We start from the raw sequence: 24,127 nt of genomic DNA on the forward strand, positions 1-24,127 counted from the left end.
AGCCCAGTCCTATTAAGGGAGATAAAAGGAAAGACAAGACAGAGGAAGACGATACAGATAAGGAAGATGAGGTGGAAAGGGTTCAGAAAGATCGCAGAGTGAAGAAAATCAAGAAATCCTCTGAAAAATTTGGCGACGAAAGCGATGAAGACAGTCTAGGCCACCCTAAGGGCCGAGATTTCGATCTGAATCAAATCCGTTCAGAACTAAAGGGATTTAGTAAAACCATCAAAGCTTCTACGGTGGAAATCGAAGACAAAGAAAATGCTTTGTCATCCGATGATTCCTCTTCTGCTCCTAACTTGGTCATTAAGGAAGAAAAAGAAGACATCAAGGTACGACAATTTTATCGTATTACATAAAAAGAATATTTGATTTTTTGAAGTGAAACTTCTTTGAAACTTTCTTTTGCGCGTTGGGAACAAAAGTTGCAGGCCGTGACTTTCGGGCTTGGTGACGCGCGAGCTAGCCAGAGGAAAAGTAATAACGGCAGTGTTGCCATAGGTAGCGCATTCGGGGTAGATCTACCCGTTTGTAAAACAATTTAACCCCGCTATCTCGTGATAATCTACCCCGATGAAAAATAAACTTGTGGCAACACTGGGTAACGATCTGTGCCATACGCGGCTAAGAAAATCACTATAATAAACTTGATATGTACCAACCTTGTGTGCTAGGAAGTAAATTTTTATGCATATTTTCTTTGATAGGTTTATAGCTTCTGAATAACGATCTAGGTAAAGCATCTAGCTCATTTGCCAGCTCAGAATTAGAATTTATAGTTAGTAACTCGCATTTTCCTTGGAGGACACTGTCATATTTATTTCAAATCAATAATCAACGTCTCGTAAATCAAATTACTGTAAATCACTATAAATAATGAATTGTTTGTAATTGAACTGTAACTTCTATATTTTTAATCCGCTAAATGATGGAGAAAAACAATTGTGATTGATTAAAATTTTATTTTAAGATGAAACTTTTGTTAACAATATTCTGAGAATTCGAATAATGAATTGAATAATGACAAGACAAGTGTCAAAATCGAGACAAGTGACAATTTGGTTATGTAAAATTTAGAGTGACGATTTTGATTATGTAAAAGAAATACATATTCTATAAGTTTGCCTAACGATTAACAGTCGTTTAAAAATAAATCCCCAACATAAATAATAAACAAAACATTTAAACAAAAATAGACCAGCGGCAGTTAGTAGTAGTCAGAGATATAGATGTAGTAGTATTTTGGCCACAGCTGCCAGGCTATCCGGCCGAGTGATTATTATTATCGTTTTATAATAAAAAACAAAATTATAAAGCTAGAATAGGATACGGTTTTATATTAACTCTAATTTTTTTGAAGTTTATAAAAAGCATTCATAAAAAAATATATATCCTTCAAATCCTTCAATTTAATATCTGTTAGCAAGAAGTTTCACTTCAAATATGCGCACTTAGTGCACACACAATTTTTTTTTAGTTGGAAGAGTCAAAACCGAGTATTCCGTCGCCCTTGCCATCTCCAAAGTTGGAGAAGTCCTCCAGTTCGGAAGATATTTACGAGTTCAAGGAACCCGAACCTTTCGAATTCGAAAGTAGGTCCAAACTGGCTGACGAAAAAAATTCGAAAAAGCGCATGCGGATATTCCAAGACTTGGACAAAATTCCAAAGAAAAAAGGTGGAAGATCGCCTATGTCTCCCGGTAAGTCACTATTTCTTTGAGAAGCGTTTTCACAGTCTCTGGCTGTTTTATCAATTCATTGAATTTTAACATTGTTTCCTATTGTATTTTATGTTCTTATTTTAATTATTTTATATTTAGTAATCGATACTATGTTTTGAACTATATTTTACTCTTCTCTGTCTAGTGAAAACTTTCATTTAAATAATACAATTTTTAAAATAGTTATTTCGAAAATCTATCTCGCATATTTAAATATTGGTTGTGTACATCTTTCCGTAAAAAATATTCTAATCCAAACACTTTCTTTTATGAAACGGCCTATAAATAACGGCTGCGTCTCAATAGTGGCTCACCCCTATAACTTTTTTATTTTTTCAGATAAAAAAAACGAAATTTGGTATGTTAGTATACAACATAAATTAGGATTGATTGACGTATTCAATTGTTTTTGGTCACTTCCTGTTTCGCCGGAAATGACTACAACTTTTGATTTTTAAATGGCACCCTCATATTTTTATACTTTATTCGATAAAAAATGACATTCTGAATAGACTGACATATCATATGTCAATTTTTGACATTCTCGCTTAATGATAAATTAAATTTTAAATTTCAATCTAGAGTGCCATGGTTATGTTAAAACCACTAACTTCTAATCAAGGAGCCTTGGAAAAATATATTTGATCGTCTAATGTTTTTAGTGTCTCCAAAAAAATCCTATATGGGTATTTCGCCACTGCACTGCAGGAAAATCTACAAAATAAAATAGTTATTTTTTAAATCTAAACGGACACTACTTGTCAGAAGTTTTGTTTACAGTTATACAAATTTGCCTAACAAAGAAAAAAATGCTTAACGTTTCGGAAAATGTTTAAAACAATGTTTTTAAGACACCATCACTTGTTTTAAAGAGTATTAAATAGGTTTGGTGTGTAGGTGTTTATTTCAATAAAAAATGAGAAAAACTCTTCCAAAATAAAAAAAACAACTATAATACAAAAGGAATAAAAAACAGAGTAATCAGCTCAACTTAATATTGTCTAAATAAACTATTAATTCTGTACTACTACTTGGAGGAGCACCATTAAGGTTTCTAAAATCGAATTAAGTTTTGTCCTTTGGCTTTATCATTACTCAACATGATATGGTTTAAAACAGAGTATAAAAGTGTTGTAAACATATTTTCGACTTTTTTGTATTTACAATGTTCTTTAAACCATTAAAAAAAATTTAAACAATAAAAAAACAAGTTTTGTTTAAAAATATTTTTGAAACTATTTAAAACTGTTAACAATTTAAAGTTTATTTTAGAATTTTTAATAGATCTTAGATATAGTAAATTTTTCAAAAATATTTGAATATTTGATTTCTCTTCCGATTACAATCTGGCAACAATGCTGTCTACAATCAACGCACGTGCTCGATGACATGCAACGGTTTTTATTTTGTACGACGTTTTAGTGAGTCTAACTGGTCAATAATAGGTAATTCTGCAGGGCAATAAGTTGTTAAATCCTACGATATATATATGCCTAGGAAAAATATAGAATACACGGAAAGAACCTGATAACTACCAACCGTCCAGTGCTCTCATGTAAAATTAGTAAAATGACGTTTTCCCCTGTACCCTTCAATTGTAATTACATTAACTGTAATTAGAATAAAAATCTTGGAGATTTTGTTTAAGTGCTAACCTAAAGTATGTACTAGAATGTATTTCAAGAAAATATTTTAACTTCTACAGGGTGGCTCAAAAAAGTGTGAGTGGATCGGGATGATTTTTTTTTAAATGGAACACCCTGTATATTATTACATTTTTGGCTTCCCTTCAGATCACTTTACATAATCCTAAGATATGAGTAGATATATTTTGATAGTTTCAGAGATATTAACAAATAAATAAAAAAATTAAAAAGAAGAAGAAAATTAAAAAATGAACATCTTTTGTATTTAGAGTATTTCAAAATTTTTAACGGCTTCGCAGATACTCACGGTATTATTTCATATGGCTCTTTCAACGGTAAAATACGAGAGAAGAATCATTGGGTGGCTTTGCTAAAAGTTTACTATGGAAAATGCCGTATGAAATATAAAACCGCAAATATCTGCGAAACCGTTAAAAATGTTGAAATACTCTAAATACAAAAAATGATTATTTTTTAATTATCCATCTATTGAAGAAATAATATACAGGGTGATCCATTTAAAATAACGAAGAAATATTATTTTATATTTTAGAAAGTTTGACGTAGAATTTTGAACACCCTGTATGATTTAAGATTACGACATTTATAGCAAAGTAAGTACAGACCATCTAAAGTGAACACCTAATATAGTTTTGATTTCGGATCAGTTAGGTTAGACTTGTATTTTTAATAATTTCTTTAAAAAAGGCTGAAAAAATATATTTTTTTATTTATTTATTAATATATCTCTGAAACTAACAAAACTTATTTAAAAAGATCTTAAGATTATGCAAAGTGATCAGAAAGGAAGCCAAAAATGTAATAATATACAGGGTGCTCCATTTAAAAAAAATCATCCTGATCCACTCACAATTTTTGGAGTCGCCCTGTAGAGGGTAAATTATTTTCCTGACATACATCCTAATACATACTTTAGGTTTGCACTTAAACCAAATTGCTAAGTTTTTTTTATTTTAGGAACTACAGCTGCCCAACGCACTATTGCCGAACCCTGTATAATAATATAAATAGTTAAAATTTAATAGAGATTACTAAACAAAATATGTATATCCTTTTTTAAAACTTTTATCAGTTTTTACATATGTATATTATTGATATTCTTTTATTTTGAACTTCCTCTATCTATTCCTCTATTAAACTTTATGACAAAAAATATTAAACATCCAACAACTAAGCCCTGTGGCATACTGTGCGTTTTTGGGGTTGCCGCAGAAATGCCGCAGGTTGCCATGACTGTGTTAAAAACACTAATTTTTAATCAAGGAACCTTGGAAAAATAGATTTGATCGTCTAATGTTTTTAGTGTCTTGTCCTGGCCGGTTAAAAGATGCCCAAATCGTATTTTTAATCATATTTCAATTTTTTCAAATGGAATGACGGTGACTCATTAGCATATTTGGAAAAATAATTTTTTTGCTAATAATTTAATACCACAAACTTGGTATTTCGAGTCAAATTGTCGTTATGAACCGCATGTTACAATTTCAAATAAACCATATGCGAAAATGTCAAAAGTTGACATATGATATGTCATTTTATTCTGAGTGATAATAATGTCTTTTTATTCATTTGATTTTCCATTAAGCTGCCTACACTGTTTTACACGTTAAAATCCAGACCACTTCTAAAATGACCAAATCGGTATAATAATTATAATAGTAAAACTATTATAATTATTATACCTATATTAAGTATTAATACTAAAACTTATTATTTTAGTATTATCCTTGTTTATATATTCTTAAAGTTGCCCAACCGACTAGACAAAATGTGCTGCCAACTGGAGGACAAATCGTGAACCTTTCGGGGCGGAGTCAAAAATATCGATTATTTTCGTTATTTTCCTCAGAGTAATGTAATAATATAGCCCGGGTTTCTGCGAACTTTAATAGTGATCAGCTGATTAATAAATTTAAACGAAACTTTTATTTTATTGTAAATTGTGGATTATTTTTGCCTGTTATTTTAAGAATTCTAAACCGTATTAACAAAGAAATTATTATTTCGATATGTTGGTACATTATTTATAATTTATGATAATGTTAATTGCTGATAATTAATATTCAAAAAAAGTTACATACCTATTTTAATTTGTTTTATTTTATTCATTTCAAGATTGATTGTTTAACGAATTTTACGATATATTTTTTTAAAAACATAAAACTTTTTACATTCTTGATTAAATGTTCAAAAAATTGCAACTTGCTTCAATATTATTTGACATTAAAATAAATATATTGTACTTAATACACCATCTAAATCTTTATTACACCAATTAAATCTTTATTAATGTAAAATATGGCCAGAGTTTTAAAATCAAGTTTGCTTTAACTTTGTATGTGTGAAGAATTATAAAAACTAAAAATTTCATTATTTTAACTCATACACAAATCCCGTTAAACCATAAAACTTTCTAAAAGCAGAATACATCTAACTGAAATAATTCAAGTAGGTACATTTTCATTAAAAAAATGTATCAGGAAAATAAATTAATTAGATAATGCAAAATTTATTTTTTATTCTGTTTATATTATGGTCTTCAGTATTTTCAATACACAGGGTGTTTTCTACGACGTTCTCTATAGGTTTCTCGAAAACTACTGCAGATAGAGAGTCGGTTAAATGGGGAAAGAATTGCAGTTTTGTGAGGTCATAAATATGCGCCTTTCAGATTTTTGAAAAAGTTCATGGATTACTAGATATTTCGAAAAAAAAAAACTTTGGCTATTTTACAAATTGTTCCTAATTCCATTATAGTCTATTTTAATCAAAAAGTTTTCCGATAAAAGTTGTAGATAATCACATCCTTAATGAGATTGCGTCCTCCTAACGTCGTGAACGTTATTTACCTTTTTAAGAGAACGGTTTTCAAGACATGTTAGAAAAGTTAAATTTAGATAGTCGCGCATCAATAGGGTGGTTCCAATATATGACTTTCATTATGAAACTTCCCCCCCCCCCATATTGAAAGAAATGTTAAAAATTATATTATTTATATCACAATTATGCAAACTCAGGGATCGGAAGAGGTGGATGGTGGACCAATTGCATGGGCCCCCTCGAAGAGGCGGTACGGGAGAACATTTTCTAAAATAACTTAAGTGTATGGGGTAGTGATATTATGAAGTTTTAGTTTGCGTAATGTAAATCGTAAAGAACCGTTTAATAATATATTCTGTGTTTTTATGTTATAAATCACAACAGAGTAAGAATACCATGCCAACTAAGTGAAATTAGCCAAGAAAGAAAAGAATTGGCTATAACTATAACTCTGTATCAAACTGTAATTTTTCGATAAAAACATATACATATACCTATATCGCTGAAAAGCGATTGGTATATAAAAAATAAAAGCGAAAACGGTGATTTTTATGAAGTCATGGCCAACTATGGTCAAAAATTACAGGCTTTAGAAGAAATCAGCAAACACAAACTCATTAGGTATATGTAATTATCTACAACTTGTGTCTGAAAACTTTTTGTCTAAAATATATTATAATGGAATTAGGGACAAGTTTTAAAATAGCCAAAATTTGTTTTTTTTTCGAAATATCTAGTAAGCGATAAACTTTTTCAAAAATCCGAAAGGCGCATATTTATGACCCCACAAAACTGCAATTCTTTCCCCATTAACCGACTCTCTATTTCCAGTAGTTTCCGAGATGCCCATAGAGAACATCGTAGGAAACTCACCCTGTATATTATTTTGAAACTAACTATTATTATTATTTGACTAGTTTAATTTGATTAATAAGACTAGATTAATTTAATTTCAAATAAATTTGATCAGATTTTTTTTCGTATATTCTGCTACCAGAAAACCAAGATTATATGATAACGCACTTTTCAACGAAGTTGAAGGAAGATATAGTGTATCTATCACAATACTTAATAGAACTACTACAATTACAAGAAAAACAAAAAGAAGAAATACCCAAATACCCCTTCAGCTACTACTCAACTACAAAATAAACGAGTATAATCTCTTAAAAACACTACACAACTACTTATTCTTGTATTCTACACTGAACAAATTATCAATTTGATTACTAATTTATCAAACAAAAAGAAAAAGTAACAAAATTATCCCTTCACCTACTACTTAACTACAAAATAAACTATAAAAACACTACTAAACTATTTTTGGTAGACTACACTAACATGCTACACTAAACACTATAATTAGACTTAATAAATTAATCTAATTTTACACTACAACTGCAAAGAAAAAAGAAATAAGAACATTTTCTAAAACTAGAAGAAACAGAACTTCCATACGTGCGATCAGGATAATAGGTCAAGGGGACAAAGAATATAAAATACTTTAAAATGTGCATTCAGAAAGAAAAAATACCTCGAAAATTATCTAAACAAACATTTTTATTTCTTATCAGTGAGAAACATCGGCCTCGTCGGCGTTGAAGAATTTGTCGGAACAATGGTCGAATTGTATAATTGCCAGCTTTTATAGCATATCTAATAAAAAGTATCTGGTCGATTAGTAACCAATTGGCACAGTCCGAAAATTATCGATTTTTATTTTCTCTGTTTTTATTGGTAGCTTCAAAATTCAGAGTAACAAAAAATATTTTTCTGTAATAAAAGACCGTGAAATACGCCCCGCCATCTGGTGCTTTACATCCATAAACGTCTTAGATTGATCTACTTTAAAAATATATATACAAGGGTATTATTTAACCTTTACTTAAATAGTAAAAAAAAGTGGCTCACCCCCTATAACTTTTTTATTTTTTCAGATAAAACAACGAAATTTGGTATGTTAGAATATGATATAAATTGGGATTGATATACGTATTCAATTGATTTCTGTCACTTCCGGTTTCACCGGAAATGACTACAACTTTTGATTTTTAAATGACACCCTCGGTATTTTTGTACATTATTTGATAGAAAATGACACTCTGAATCGAATGACATATCATATGTCAACTTTTGACATTTTCGCATATGGTTTATTTGAAATTGTAACATGCGGTTCATAACGACAATTTGACTCGAAATACCAAGTGTGTGGTATCAAATTATTCGTAAAAAAATGCTTTTTCAAAATATTCTAATGGGCCACCCTCGTTCTATTTGAAAAAAATGAATTATGATTAAAAATACGATTTGGGCATCTTTTAACCGGCCAGGACAAGACACTAAAAACATTAGACGATCAAATCTATTTTTCCAAGGTTCCTTGATTAAAAATTAGTGTTTTTAACACAGTCATAGCACTCTAGATTGAAATTTAAAATACAATTTGTTTTTGAGCGAATATGTCACAAGTTGACTTATGATATGTCATTCGATTCAGAGTGCCATTTTCAATCGAATAAAGTAAAAAAAATACCGAGGGTGTCATTTAAAAATCAAAAGTTGTAGTCATTTCCGGTGAAACGGGAAGTGACAGAAATCAATTGAATATGTCAATCAATCCCAATTTATGTCATATACTAACGTACCAAATCTCGTTTTTTCATCTGAAAAAATAAAAAAGTTATAGGGGTGAGCCACTTTTGAGACGCACGCGGACTTTTATACCTGCATTATTACACCCTTACAGACTTTAGTTTATTGCTCTTTTTTGTTGTAATTGTAATTTCTTTGGGCCTCAAAATGATATTATTTATTAATAAATTTATGGTTTGTTATTAGTATTTTGAGTTATAAAAGAATATGCTTATTTTAAGTTTAAAATAAAAGTAAATTTATGTAAATATTAATAAAAATTTACGAGAAGAATACACCTTAGCCTGGTGGCACACTGCGCCTTTTTGCGGTGCTGTTGAAAGGCATCCGGTTTAATTGCTGCTGCACCAACCATATACAATACACACAGCGCCAGTGTTGCAGCAAAAACGCATGGGGGCCATGTCTCATATAAAATCATGTGTTGTCGCCATCTCTGCGTTTCTGCGGCAACCGCAAAAACGCACAGTATGCCACAGGGCTTAGTTGTTGGATATTTAATATTTTTTGTCATAAAGTTTAATAGAGGAATATTTTGGTTTTATAAACAAGATGATTAAGTTCAAAATAAAAGAATATCAATAATATACATATGTAAAAACTGATAAAAGTTTTAAAAAAGGATATACATATTTTGTTTAGTAATCTCTATTAAATGTTAACTATTTATTATATTATTATACAGGGTTCGGCAATAGTGCGTTGGGCAGCTGTAGTTCCTAAAATAAAAAAAACTTAGCAATTTGGTTTAAGTGCAAACCTAAAGTATGTATTAGGATGTATGTCAGGAAAATAATTTAACCTCTACAGGGCGACTCAAAAGAGTGTGAGTGGATCAGGATGATTTTTTTTAAATGGAGCACCCTGTATATTATTACATTTTTGGCTTCCTTTCTGATCACTTTGCATAATCTTAAGATCTTTTTAAATAAGTTTTGTTAGTTTCAGAGATATATTAATAAATAAATAAAAAAATATATTTTTTCAGCCTTTTTTAAAGAAATTATTAAAAATACAAGTCTAACCTAACTGATCCGAAATCAGAACTATATTAGGTGTTCACTTTAGATGGTCTGTACTTACTTTGCTATAAATGTCGTAATCTTAAATCATACAGGGTGTTCAAAATTCTACGCCTAAACTAACTTTCTAAAATATAAAATAATTTTTCTTCGTTATTTTAAATGGATCACCCTGTATATTATTTCTTCAATAGATGGATAATTAAAAAATAAACATTTTTTGTATTTAGAGTATTTCAAAATTTTTAACGGTTTCGCAGATATATACGGCATTTTCCATAGTAAACTTTTAGCAAAGCCACCCAATGATTTTTCTCTCGTATTTTACCGCTGAAAGAGCCATATGAAATAATACCGTGTGTATCTGCGAAGCCGTTAAAAATTTTGAAATACTCTAAATACAAAAGATGTTCATTTTTTAATTTTTTAATTTTCTTCTTTTTAATTTTTTTATTTATTTGTTAATATCTCTGAAACTATCAAAATATATCTACTCATATCTTAGGATTATGTAAAGTGATCTGAAAGGAAGCCAAAAATGTAATAATATACAGGGTGTTCCATTAAAAAAAATCATCCCGATCCACTCACACTTTTTTGAGTCACCCTGTAGAAGTTAAAATATTTTGTTGAAATACATTCTAGTACATACTTTAGGTTAGCACTTAAACAAAATCCCCAAGATTCTAATTACAGTTAATGTAATTTCAATTGAAGGGTACAGGGGAAAACGTCATTTTACTAATTTTACATGAGAGCACTGGACGGTTGGTAGTTATCAGGTTCTTTCCGTGTATTCTATATTTTTCCTAGGCATATATATATCGTAGGATTTAACAACTTATTGCCCTGCAGAATTACCTATTATTGACCAGTTAGACTCACTAAAACGTCGTACAAAATAAAAACCGTTGCATGTCATCGAGCACGTGCGTTGATTGTAGACAGCATTGTTGCCAGATTGTAATCGGTGGAGAAATATTTTTGAAAAATTTACTATATCTAAGATCTATTAAAAATTCTAAAATAAACTTTAAATTGTTAACAGTTTTAAATAGTTTCAAAAATATTTTTAAACAAAACTTGTTTTTTTATTGTTTAAATTTTTTTTATGGTTTAAAGAACATTGTAAATACAAAAAAGTCGAAAATATGTTTACAACACTTTTATACTCTGTTTTAAACCATATCATGTTGAGTAATGATAAAGCCAAAGGACAAAACTTAATTCGATTTTAGAAACCTTAATGGTGCTCCTCCAAGTAGTAGTACAGAATTAATAGTTTATTTAGACAATATTAAGTTGAGCTGATTACTTTGTTTTTTATTCCTTTTGTATTATAGTTGTTTTTTTTTTATTTTGGAAGAGTTTTTCTCATTTTTTATTGAAATAAACACCTACACACCAAACCTATTTAATACTCTTTAAAACAAGTGATGGTGTCTTAAAAACATTGTTTTAAACATTTTGTTTAATTAATAACAGTCTGGGTTTCGGGCAATTCAAAATATTATCTATTATGAAGAGTGGTAAATGATTATAAAATATATAGGCAACTTTTTGAAATATTTCAAGAATTAAAAAGTATTTTCCATAGAAGATTAGTAGGTTTTGTTTCTCAAAATAAAAAAAACTCACTTCACTGGTCTACTTTAAAATACTTTATTATAATATACTTTAAAATACGTTATTATAATATTATATAATAAATATAATATTATAATATACGTTGTCCCTTCCTTTCTCAAAATATTATATCAGAGATGACACTAATTATTGGCACCGACTATTTAACTGCTTAGGCATTTTTCAAAGAAAAAACTAACAATTACTACACAAAATATTCTGAAAACAACAGTTTTCGATCGATAAATAAAGGTTTAAAAAGATACAATAGACACGAGACAAAACTCTCAACTAACGTTTAGAAAATTCTGGCAAATGTCAAATAAGCGTGGCACCGCTGCAACCGCTTCCTCGCCGTTGCCAACACAATATCGAGTGGGAGATTTAAAACTCATTGAAAACGTCCCATCAGGGCCATATTTGTGTAGTGGTAGCACTGCACACATTTATTAGCCTAATCGATAGCCCGCAACGGTTTTTATTTTGTACGACGTATATAATAAAATTATTATAAAATTCTAAAATTAAGAAATTGGCATTTATGAAGTTTTTCTCCTGGACCCTTCAATTGATATAATTATTTTAATTTAAAACAGAAATTCATCCTTGTATAATTTACCCATTGTTATTTACACATTTTATGTATTTTTTCGAACATTTTGGTATTTGCATAAATGTTTTGAATGCGAAAGCGAATATCAAAAAATGTGCGAATATTCGCGAGTGCGAATATTCGCGAATGCGAATGTGAATATTCGTTACATCACTATTAATAGTTGTGTTTCTTTAAAAAAAACTCATTAACAAAAAAAAAGTAAACTATTTATCAATTATGAATTGTTTGATGATTTGTATAGGATATTGTCAAAGATTACATCTTTGATATTGTTTTATAAGTATTTTTTTTTCGATACCCGGTTTTTTATTGTACCGCGTATTTATACATTTACAGAAAAAAGCGAAACAAAGCTTGATTTGCCCGAACCAAAAACTTACTCCAGAATACCTAAACCGGTTCATATATCGGACGAAGAGGAAGAGGATGAACTTCTGGAAGATGATAAGCCCGAAGTTGAAGAGAAGAATGAAGATCCTTTTGATAAATTGATTGTCTCCCCTAGTTTTAATATTATCAAAACTAGTCCGGACAAGCCGCCAGAAACGAGACCTGTAAGTTTTCTTATTTCTCTCTCTTCAAGAAAGAGTTTATGACCTCTGTATGCAATAATGTATCATAATTACTCAAAAAATGTTGGTCGTTTTTACGCACATACATATACATATCCCTCTACAACATATTTCAACATCTGCTCCAAATCATTGCATCTTACGAAAATATTCTTTATTATGCATTTTCTGGGGGTTAATATTCTACATCATTGTATTTGAGGGATCATAAACTTTTAAAAAATGCAATAAATGATTCAGGTCCGTGTTTAAAAAATAAAGGTATCTCGGGAACGAAACGTCAGATTCAAAATATAATAACATCAACTTGTAGAGCAGGAAATGTAACAATAGTAATGTAAAATTAGTATTGTCATCTTTTCAAATAGAGCCATAAAAAATAACATTAGGAATAATATACAGCACGGCGCAACTTTTCTCTAATTTAATCGTCTTTATATCTCTTATGGTTTACGAGATCCCTGTAGTGTGTATTTTTCTGCACATGCGTTCCACATATCTACCTGGCATCTTTAAGTCATTGAAAATAAAAATGGCGCACTGTTTTTTTGTTGCTTCAACAAATAGGTATTCTAAATAACTTGTTAATGATAAAATAAATGCCCGATAAATCCCCATTCATAAACAAAAACAGTATTATATGTGTACTGGGTGTCCCACTAAGAATAGCTCTCGGCTGTATCTCGGAAAGTATTAGCCGTAGGGCTTACGGAAAAAAAATATTTATAACTAAAGAGGCTATGAAAAATTGCTGGAAATTATTTTCAAGTTTGTAAAACGGCCGCTAGGTGGCGCAACTGCTATGGAAAATAAGAAAATATATTTTTTTCAGAATTTTGCCTAGATAATGGGTACTATAAATAATAGCTTCATAATCTTCAGTAAATTTTGGATTTTTTTTTGTTAGAACCATTTTCCATATCTGCTAAAATAAAGTGTGGGGGGGGTTAGATCTATCTTTATTTAAATGTTAATAACTCCGGACTGGATGATCAGAATCCAACAAGCGGGGCTTGTTTAAAAGAGCATTTCTTACTCTATATTATACCATAATAATAATATTAATAATGTTTTGAACGTAGACGCTAGGGGGCGCTTTCTTACAATTTAACAAACAGCGCGTTTTTTCAAAAAAAATAAATACGACAGTATGTGCTATTTTAGCACTTTTTTAGTATTTATTTTAGTTATTTTAGTAGTAAAGACTAGTAAAAGTTTAAAAAGTCAGCGAAAACCGCATCTTGATATCTTCTTTCAAACCGAAGATATTAGCAAAATTATAATAAATACCAAAAAATAAAGCCCTTAATTACCTTATTTTTACAATACAGTATCAGTAGCCCTCTTGATTAGGCCCATTCTAACAAAAAAATAAGATAGAAACAGTTAGTTTATTTTAAAATCGACGAAATACCAGAATACCATAATACCATAGGTATTAATATCTAATAATTAAGATATTAATAATAGTGAACAAGAAACGATGATTCAGTGAAGTCTTGGTAAGCTTTGGAAAAAAGTTGCTTATCACGTTTATACTATATAAACGTCAAATTTTTATTAGATCAACATTTTGATAGTCTTAGCAGCGTTTTTTATCTTTTAAATGCTTTTTCAAAATGCCTTTATTATTTGAAGTAGTTAAAGTTGTTGGCATTTTGAAAAATCAATCAAAAGATAAAAAACGCTGCTAAGACTATCAAAATGTTGATCTAATAACAATTTGACGTTTATACTATTACGTCAAAAGCAACTTTTTTCCAAAGCCTACCATGACTTCACTGAATCATCGTTTCTTGTTCACTATTATTAATATCTTAATTATTAGATATTAATACATCTGATATTATGATATTCCGGTATATCGTCGATTTTAAAATAAACTAACTGTTTCTATCTTATTTTTAGGTTAGAATGGGCATAATCAAGAGGGCTACTGATACCGTGTTGTAAAAGTAAGGTAATTAAGGGCTTATTTTTTGGTATTTATTATAATTTTGCTAATATCTTCGGTTTGAAAGAAGATATCAATATGCGGTTTTCGCTGACTTTTTAAACTTTTACTACTCTTTACTATCAGCTAAAATTACATATACTATTGTATTTATTTTTTTTTTGAAAAAAACGCGCAATGTTTGTTAAATTGTAAGACAACGCCTCCTAGCGTCTACGTTCAAAAGCTTATTATTATTGTTTATATGGTACAATATAGAGTAAGAAACGCTCTTTTAAACGAGCCCTCGCTTGTTGGATTCCGATCATCCAGTGCAGAGTCTATACTAATATATAAAATCCTTAAGTGACTGACATACTCATTAATCACGATCCTGCTCAAACCACTCAACGTAAGAAGCTCAATTTTGGCATACAGGTTGATTCTAGGATGTAGAGGTTCGATAAGAAGGGATTTTTCGAAATTCCAGTTCCAAGAGGGTGAAACCACCCCTCAAATATTACAATATTTTTTATTTAAAAAACGGTCAAGTTTCCGAAAAAACGCTTAAACACGTATATTTTATTTTATTTTTTTACATATTTTAAGATTTTTTAAAAATGTATACAGGGTGTTTCGAAAAATCTGGTCATTGATTAATCACGATCCTGCTTAAAGCGCTTGACGTAAAAAGCTGATTTTTGAAAAACAGATTGACTTCAGGGTGTAGAGGTTCGAGGTTGTTTCGAAACTCGAATTCTAAGGGGGCGGTGAAACTATCCCTCAAATATTAAAATATTTTTTATTTAAAAACCGGTGAGTTTTTCGGAAAAACTCTTAAACACGTATATTTTATTTTGTTGTTTTACATATTTTAAGATTTTTTATAAATTTATACAGGGTGTTTCATAAAATATGACCATTGAGTAATCACGATTCTGCTTGAACTGCTTGACGTTTAAAGCTGATTTTTTGGCAAACGGATTGACTGTGGGGTGTAGAGCTTCGATAAGGAGGAGTTTCTCAAATCTCAAACTCCAAGAGGGTGAAAACGCCTTATTTAAAAAACGGTTAGAAAACGCTTGGACAAGCATAATTTAGTTGGTTTTTTTACATATTTTGAAATTTTTTAAAAAATCATACAGGGTGTTCCAAAAAGTTGGGTAATTTCTTAACCACGATTGCTTAAACTGCTTGATGTAAAAAGCTTATTTTTGGCAAACGGATTTTTCGAAAGTCAAATTTCAACGAGATGAAACTACCCCTCAAATATTACCAAGTTATATAATAATATCGCCATATTGTTTTTTCTCATGCTGACATAAATGTGAGAAAATTTTATCCAGTGCGTATGTTAATGTAAATTCTTGCTTTGCTTTATCATCACCATTACAAATGATTAATTAGACGCTAACGAAGTCGCTGGTACACGCTAGTATTCAAATAAAAACAGATCTAGCCTTCCCCCACCACTTCATTTTGGTAGATAGGGGAAAATGACTCTAACAAAAAATATTCAAAATTTACTGAAGATTATGAAGCTGTTACTTATAGTACACCTTATCTAGGCAAAATTGTGTAAAAACTCTATATTTTTTGTTGCAGTTGCGCCCCCTAGCAGTCGTTCTACAAACTTGAAAATAATTTCCAGCCATTTTCCCATAGCCTTTTTAGTTATAAATATTTTTTTCCGCAGCCGTTACGGCTAATACTTTCCGAGATACAGCCGAGAGCTATTCTTAGTGGGACACCCTGTACATTAGACAAATTAATCTGAACTTTTCGGTTCCATTTAATTTTATTTTTTACACGTATTCATGCTATACAAAATAAATGAATTTCTATTTTATAATGATCTACATATCTTGAACTCCATAGTGATAATTTTAATTTTTCACAATTAATTACACCAACAAGTAATTATAACACAAATATTGAAAATAAATGTAAGCGCCAGGAATAAGCATATGTGGTTTAAAAAATGCCTGGGTTTCCACGGCCTCTGCGACAAATTTCAACAAACTAGGTGGTATAAGTGAATCTGGTTGGATGGCTTGGCTCATGAGCTTCAATAATATGTGACACTAGTACATGTTTACGACATTTGATAAATTCCTTTTATGACCGGATTTTAGACGAAAATACTCCTCTGTGCAACGTATCTTTTATTATATTTTATAGCAATATAGGTTATTCACGCTGTTCGGCACGTTAGTATTGCTGCTAAATATTTAAATTTTTAGAAATTTTGAGTGTAGAAGTCGTTAAAGGACCACTAGAGCTACAATTTAAAAGTATTTTCATATGGCACAGAGTGTCCCAAATTAATAATTAATATTAAAGTTGTATTTTTTTTAATTAAATATCCTGAATATTCTTTTATTTTTGGCTTCTACGATTAAAATTAAATTAAATTTGATTAAGGTTTACCTTTCTTAAACTTGAGCATGATATAAGCTGGTGATATTTTTATTATTGCAACACAATATATATATTAAATAAAGAGACTTATGATACTTTTAAACACTTAAATATGCCAAAAGAAACAAAGCATTAAAATTGTTACAGTATTTTTACAAAATTGTAAATTTTTCATAAACTGTAAGATTAACCTAATTAAAAGGTAAACCCTAATTAAATTTATCTTTATTTTAGTAGAAGAAACTAAAGATATTAAAATATAAAGGATATTCCATTAAAAATAAAATCAACTTAAATATTTTTTTAATTTATTTGCGACACTACTTCAAAATATTTTAAATTGTACTTCTAGTTTCTAGTGGTCCTTTACCGGCTCCAACATTCACAATTTCTAAAAATCTAATCGTTTAGCTACAATATTCCGCATCGAATAGCGTGAATAACACTATAAAATATACGACCCTTGAAGGCAATACGCAATACAATATAACAGTGCTAAATTTACATATTTCTATATATTTAATTGTATTATAGCACCCGCCAACAATTTCCCCAATATTATAGTAAATTTTAAAGACTTTATTTTATATCTTGATACCTGCGGTATTGTACCTTTACATATTTCAACCTTGACAATTGTCTTTTTTTCATTGTAATCACTTTGAGAAACTAATTATTTTGTATGTTATCGTAAATTTATGGTTACTGGTTTTATGAGAGAATATTTAGAAAAAATAAATTATCCTTCTGGTATTTATTGTGAACTAAATATTATACCATAAAGAGCTAGATAGAAAATGACACCAGACGACATTTATTGATGATTTTTTATTTACCCCATAATTATATACACAGGGTCAATTTAAAAGCCTCATTTAAATGTTGCATGGTTTATTAAGCTGCCTTGAAAAACATTTTGTTGAATACAGGGTATCCCCAAAAAGTAAATATAAAGTCGTAAGTTTCTTTAAATTACACAGAATTGGCTCTTTCAATGGTAAAGTACTGGATAAAATCATTAGGTGTCTTTGTCAAAAAATTACCATTGAAAGAACCACCTGAATAAACATCTAGAATTTTATAATTTCGTATCTAAATTAAAAATAATATACAGGATGTGGTATTTAAAAAAATGAGATATTACTAAATACATTTTAAATATTGCGATGTTGATCATGCCATTAAAAATCCTCTGTATAAAATAATGATTTTTCTTTCTCTCTTTTTTATTCTGTTACCCTTTTTAGAATTTTATGCTTAATACAATTCTCTACAGAAAAATGGGGGTTGCAATTAAAAAAATACAATTTTATCATATTTATAAACCCAATCAACATTTATATAAAACTTTTGTATATCTCTGTCAACAACGACGATATTGGACTTACTTGGACTCATTAGTCCGAGTAAGTCCAATATGAAGTCATTTCTAAAGTAACTTGACGCGGTTTATTAGATTCTACAGGTCTAATATGAAAAGCACACGGGAAAAACAATGAGTGTCCAAAAACAACAAATGTTCAGGAAACCGTTTTTTTAATTCAAATTACGCATGAACTTTTCATTTTTTCCATTTTTAAGACGAAAAATATTATACATTAAAACCAAATTAGCAAAAAATGGCCTCGTTTTTTCCGCGGGCTCTTCATCGACAATCAACAGTTTTAAGTGTTAGTTCTGTTATTACAGGTGTCAAATATTTTGGACGTATCTTTGACTTTATTCGGGGAAGTACCGGAGATGTCTGACGAATACAGCCGCGATATGGAGCTGTCCGATTGTGAATCGCAAACTCAAATATTAACAAGGGAAAATACGTTATTCAACAATCCGTTTTCAAAATCTTCAGAAAGAAATAGTCCTGATCTAGAGTTTTCTACCAGCAAAATTGACGAAGGTAAGTGACAGAATTTTTAATTTTCTGTAATAAATAATTTTGAACCAGTGTAGGATTGCGTCCGCAGGATTAAAAGAATTTTTTGAAATATATAAAATTCAATTCACAATGTTTTATTAGTATTTTGTTCGCGAATTATTCGGGATATGTTCGGTTCTGAACGCATCTTAAAATTTTAGGTTGTATCAAATATCACACCTTTAATATGGTAATCTTTGGTAGTTTTTAATACGATTTGTTTTAATTTAAGTATCCAGTAAACATAACTTTTTATAGTTTACAGTGCGTATAAGGAAAAATATATTCATTTTTGATTAAAATATCTTCATATTTTAATTGAATAAAATATTCCTGAAATATATATAATGAGCAAAAATATCCATCTCCATCTTTCACATATTTTTCTTAAGATATTTACACTTCTTACTTGAAGTTGGGTTAGAATGACGTAAGGGGGCGGAGAGGAGAGAGGCGCAATCCTATTGGTTTGAACAACCGACATCAGTGGTTAAGAGGGGAAAGACGCATTCCTATTGGATTCAATTCATTCATGTTCTGAGTTACTTAACGGCGGTGTGATCTTTTAATTCATTCTGAATTGTGTTCGGTACCTGTTTAGTCGCTCGTGAAAATTGCTTTTATAGTGTTCCTATTTAAAGTAAGTAGTGATAATAAATAATCGCCTTAGGTAAAACGTTGACCAGTGATGACGAAGATATCCAAGCTCAAATAAAAAGGGTGATTGAACAGAGTTCTTCGTCGGATGATGATAGTAATGGTGCCATTTTAGACATAGACTTGACAAGTTGTATAACGCCAGCAGAAGTTAAGAAGCCTGTTGCACTTCTCAGGCTTAGTCCGACTCCTGTACAAATCAAGGAACCTGTGGTTTTAGCGCCATCACCAGTAAAGGTAGGTTACTTATAAATTTCTTTTTAATCTTTTTTATTTAAAAATATAAAATTACAATTCATTATCTGAAAAAAAGGTATTAGAAATTATTTTTATTTGATTTGACTTTGTGTTATGTTATATCATTGCTACCAAAATTCATTTCTGAATAACTTTTCTTTTATAAATTTCTTCATCTAGCAAATGTGTAGAAGCGTAAAAGTATAAAGTAAAATTTTGATATCTACTGTCCCAATATTTCCTGGACATAAATCTGCTACGTATTTTTGGAATCTAAATAAGTTCATTGGACACAATTTACCGCTATACAAAAGTGCTTCGTTTATCCGTTAAGAGCTATCAAACGTTAAAAAAAATAAACACATTTTTTAAGATACTTTAAGAACCAATATTCCGATTTGAATGAGATTTGGGGTGCCTATGATTTGCTAAGCATATATTTTTAGCATATGATTTTCACAAAAAATAAGAAAAAGTATGCGATAACTGGAAACTACCGTATGATCGAAAAAAAAACGGCGCCCAGTTGGCTAGGAAATGACGATCGATGACATTTCTCATATAATTTACATATAAAATGACAGCGATCTTCATTTCATAGCCATCGTTGACGCCGTTTTTATTCGATCATGCATAAAATTTTATACTCACATTTAAACTACCCCCCTTTTTTGTGATAGGTAATGCAGATACCTATTTTACCGATTACGTCTGTCATATTTCCATTAGTTCAGTTAGGGCTTAAGGGTGCGCTACAATCGATCCTCGTTAAACGTGTTGCCTACTTTTGACTATGGAAATGACAACTCTTTTATTTTATATTTCTCTATGCTTCACCCTACATAATTTTTATTAGAAATATTTTCAATTTTTCAAACTCCGACGACTTTTTTTTCGTAAAATGTTTCCTTCTAGTTTTTAAGATTTTTTTTAGAGAATTCTTTTTTCTAAAACAGACCTCCAAAATATACAGAGTTCCAATATTCCGTGTATTCCGTGTACATAGAACAACTCATTTACTACGTATTTTTTGAAAGAAAATAAGATAAATGCACACAATCTCTAGATAAAAGTCCTTCGTTTGTCCGTTAGAGGACATCAATAAAATGTAAACCTGAACGTTAAGCAATTTAAAATGTATGAAGATCATTGTCAATTATCTTTTGGGATAACATAAAATTCGATATTTTCGCCATCTAAAGGGTGAGTCTTTAATAAGTGCAAATATTTTTAGGGGTAGTATATTTCGACCCCAGAAACACGGTTATGATTTTTTCGGCGAGAAACATTTTTGAAAATTTGGAATTTTTTAAAATTTTTTGATTTTTTTTAATTTTTAGTTACAAACATAATTTCTTCACAATATGGCAACATGGGTAGTACATTAAATTTACAAGAAAGAAAACCCAGAAAAGATCTAGTGGTTCTCAATTTTTTTTGTCATATTTTCAAAGTAAAATAACTTGGTTATTTTGGACTTATTTAAATAGCGGTATGGAGAAAATAAGTTTCTTTTGTGGAGATCTACCAGCCCAGAAAATATTTGCACTTATTTAAGGCTTACCCTGTATATTATTAGCACATACCGGATTTTATGCCCTTACATATAGCTGATGTGACAAGAAATATTTTTTGTAAGTCATCTTTGCAAAATCATTTTTTTCATCTAAAAGTATGAAGTATGAGCAGTGGAGTTTTTACAAGAGATAAAAAAATGTAGTAAATACTAGAACGCCAATTTTTGGAAAAAAATCATTCCTGGGTGGTGTTGGAAAATATTTCTACTAACATTTTTGCAGGAGTGGGGGCAGTTTTCACCCTTCCCGTACTTTTTCTTCACTTTTCTGAAAGTCAAATGGTAAAGCACTTCGCTAAACATAGGCACGCAAATCCCATTCAAATCCGAATATCGATTCTTAACGTATCTTAAAACAGTTAGCAGTTCTATGGCCACGAAATATTAGGATACCCTGTATATTTAGTAAAAAATATTTCAGTTGTGATTTCCTTGGGTATAGGTTTTTTTATTAAAAATTAAATAATTTCTAGGTGTTTTTAAATCATTTAAATAAATGCCGACGTTTCGATTTTTTATGCAAATCTTTCTCAAGGCATCTCAGATGTTATTTGACCGTCAACGGCGGAAACAACATCTGAGATGCCTTGAGAAAGATTTGCATTAAAAATCGAAACGTCGGCAAATAAATGATTTTGAAAACACCTAAAAATCATTTAATTTAATAAAAAAAACCTGTACCCAAGAAAATCACAACTGAAATATTGAATAAAGGTTTAAGAAAAAGGCAGTTTTAAACGATAATAACCTATTTAAATGAGATGAGTTAACTATTCACTTATTGTTTGTTTTATTTGAGATTAATAATGTTTTGTTTTTCTTATTTGGTAGGAGTTAACGGTAGAAAAAGAAGAATTGGATCCCATTAAATTGGAATCTCCTATCGATACTATGAAACCTGTATCACCGAAAAAGCCCATTGACCCAGCTCTTCAAGAAACCGACAGTTCTCTTTTAGAATCTATATTTTCAAACCCACCGCTAATACTCAATCCCCAGCTAGACGACACCGGAAAAGAGTTTACAATTAAAACGGGTACCAGAATCGCCGATTCTATTTTAGAAAAGTTCAACTCCATCAAAAATAACTTTGATTTAAAAACTGTTAAAAGCGACCCCAGTACCAATAGCAGTTTATTAGATAGTTTAGGAACAAAAACGGAGAAAATCGATATGAAGCCTGCCTTTACTCTACCTATCCAATTGGACAAAGAACCCGAGCCTTCAACATCTAGTGCTGATAATAAACCCAAACTCAGTGTGGAAACGAAAGTTAAATCTCCTGCTGAAGACAAACTCAAGGAAGAAATAAAAATTATTGAAAATAAAATAAAGCTTCCTGAAACTGGTTTGAAAGGCGATCTTCCGAGCTGTTCTACAAGGAGTGAAATTATCAGTTCAAAGAGAAAACGGGTTATCAGTAAGGCTTACATTGATGAATCGGACAGCGACAGTAGCGACTCTGATAATCTGATAATAGCGAGATCTGACGACGATTCTGGTACTAACTCTTCCGATAATAAGCCTTTGATTGAGATCAAGGAAAGCACTGACAGTAACATGTCAGTTCAGGTAAGATTTTACTTATCCATTTTAAATTTAGTCTTAAATAAGTCTGAATTTCAATTTTCCATACAATGCTAATTAGAGTTGATTTCAGAAAACTATCACAACTGACGATTCACAATCCCAACCCGAAGAAGAGAAGCGTAGCTTCAATTTTGACGATGTAAAGGGAAAGAAAGATACTGGTAATGAAGCTAAAGAAATTGCGGCGGCAACCAAGATAGAATTAGAAGTTACTGTAGAAAAAGAAGTTAAAGAAGAAAATGCGAAGGAAGAACAGGATCCGAATTTGCACTCTTTGTTGCTTTGCGAGGAAGAGTTTCCTAGAAGTCCAGCACCGGCACCGGAAGTACCGAATCCTGCAGATATTCCTAGCAGTTCATCTGTAAGTCATAAATGAATATCCAGGTTTATAAATATCAATGAGTGATATTTGTCTTAGATGCACGAGATGCCCTTTGCCAGCGCTCCAAGTAGCAGTAACTGCAAGATGTTGATGGAACAGAAGAAAGTGGTACCTCCGCTGGTTTCGGTAGTGTCTGGAGAAAGGGAAAATAAATCGGACGCTCAAGTTGAAATTGAAAATATACCACCAACTACTCCAGAGAGTTCTTCAAGCAACTTATCACCCAGAGGGTAAGTTTTTTTAGGATATTTTTAAATATTTTATATCATGTCATTTTATTCTTCGTATTTAAAACTCCTTTTTTTTCATGTAAAGTACCGTATGATCGAAAAAAACGGCGTCCAGTTGGCTGGGAAATGAACATCAATGACATTTCCCATATAAATTTACATATAAAATGACAGCGATCTTCATTCCATAGCCATCGCTGACGCCGTTTTTTCTCGATCATACGGTATTAATACAGAATTGTATTAATACAGAACTATACAGAAGCGACACATATACGGGTGATTTTTTCGTGGCCTCTGAGTTTATCATATAAATATATGACATATACTTAGCCTATAATTTTAATGTTTAATAAAGCCAGTTGTTAAATTTTCATTACTTTATGGTTATATGAGAGACTAGACATTTTTTCAGTGTATGCATTTTACAAATTAGCCAAAAATAGACCTGTTATTTAAAATTAAAAATAAAAAAGATAATAAT

The 24,127-nt window shown here is 30.4% G+C and overlaps 1 protein-coding gene across 2 annotated transcripts in view; it reads left to right on the forward strand.

Moving 5' to 3' along the window:
* The window catches only part of LOC115887372 (AT-rich interactive domain-containing protein 4A-like), a 46,367-nt gene that overhangs the window by 17,385 nt on the left and 4,855 nt on the right, over positions 1-24,127 (forward strand). For both annotated transcript variants that reach the window (XM_030906784.1, XM_030906785.1), the window contains exons 13-20: positions 3-335; positions 1,481-1,703; positions 12,467-12,684; positions 18,746-18,953; positions 19,642-19,865; positions 22,273-23,013; positions 23,102-23,392; positions 23,450-23,643. In XM_030906784.1, coding sequence (XP_030762644.1) covers positions 3-335; positions 1,481-1,703; positions 12,467-12,684; positions 18,746-18,953; positions 19,642-19,865; positions 22,273-23,013; positions 23,102-23,392; positions 23,450-23,643 — 2,432 coding nt within the window. The remainder of the gene's footprint in view (positions 1-2; positions 336-1,480; positions 1,704-12,466; positions 12,685-18,745; positions 18,954-19,641; positions 19,866-22,272; positions 23,014-23,101; positions 23,393-23,449; positions 23,644-24,127) is intronic.

Source organism: Sitophilus oryzae, unplaced genomic scaffold, assembly GCF_002938485.1.
Source record: "Sitophilus oryzae breed Bouriz unplaced genomic scaffold, Soryzae_2.0 scaffold_562_pilon_pilon, whole genome shotgun sequence".
NCBI classification, from domain to species: Eukaryota; Metazoa; Arthropoda; class Insecta; order Coleoptera; family Curculionidae; genus Sitophilus; species Sitophilus oryzae.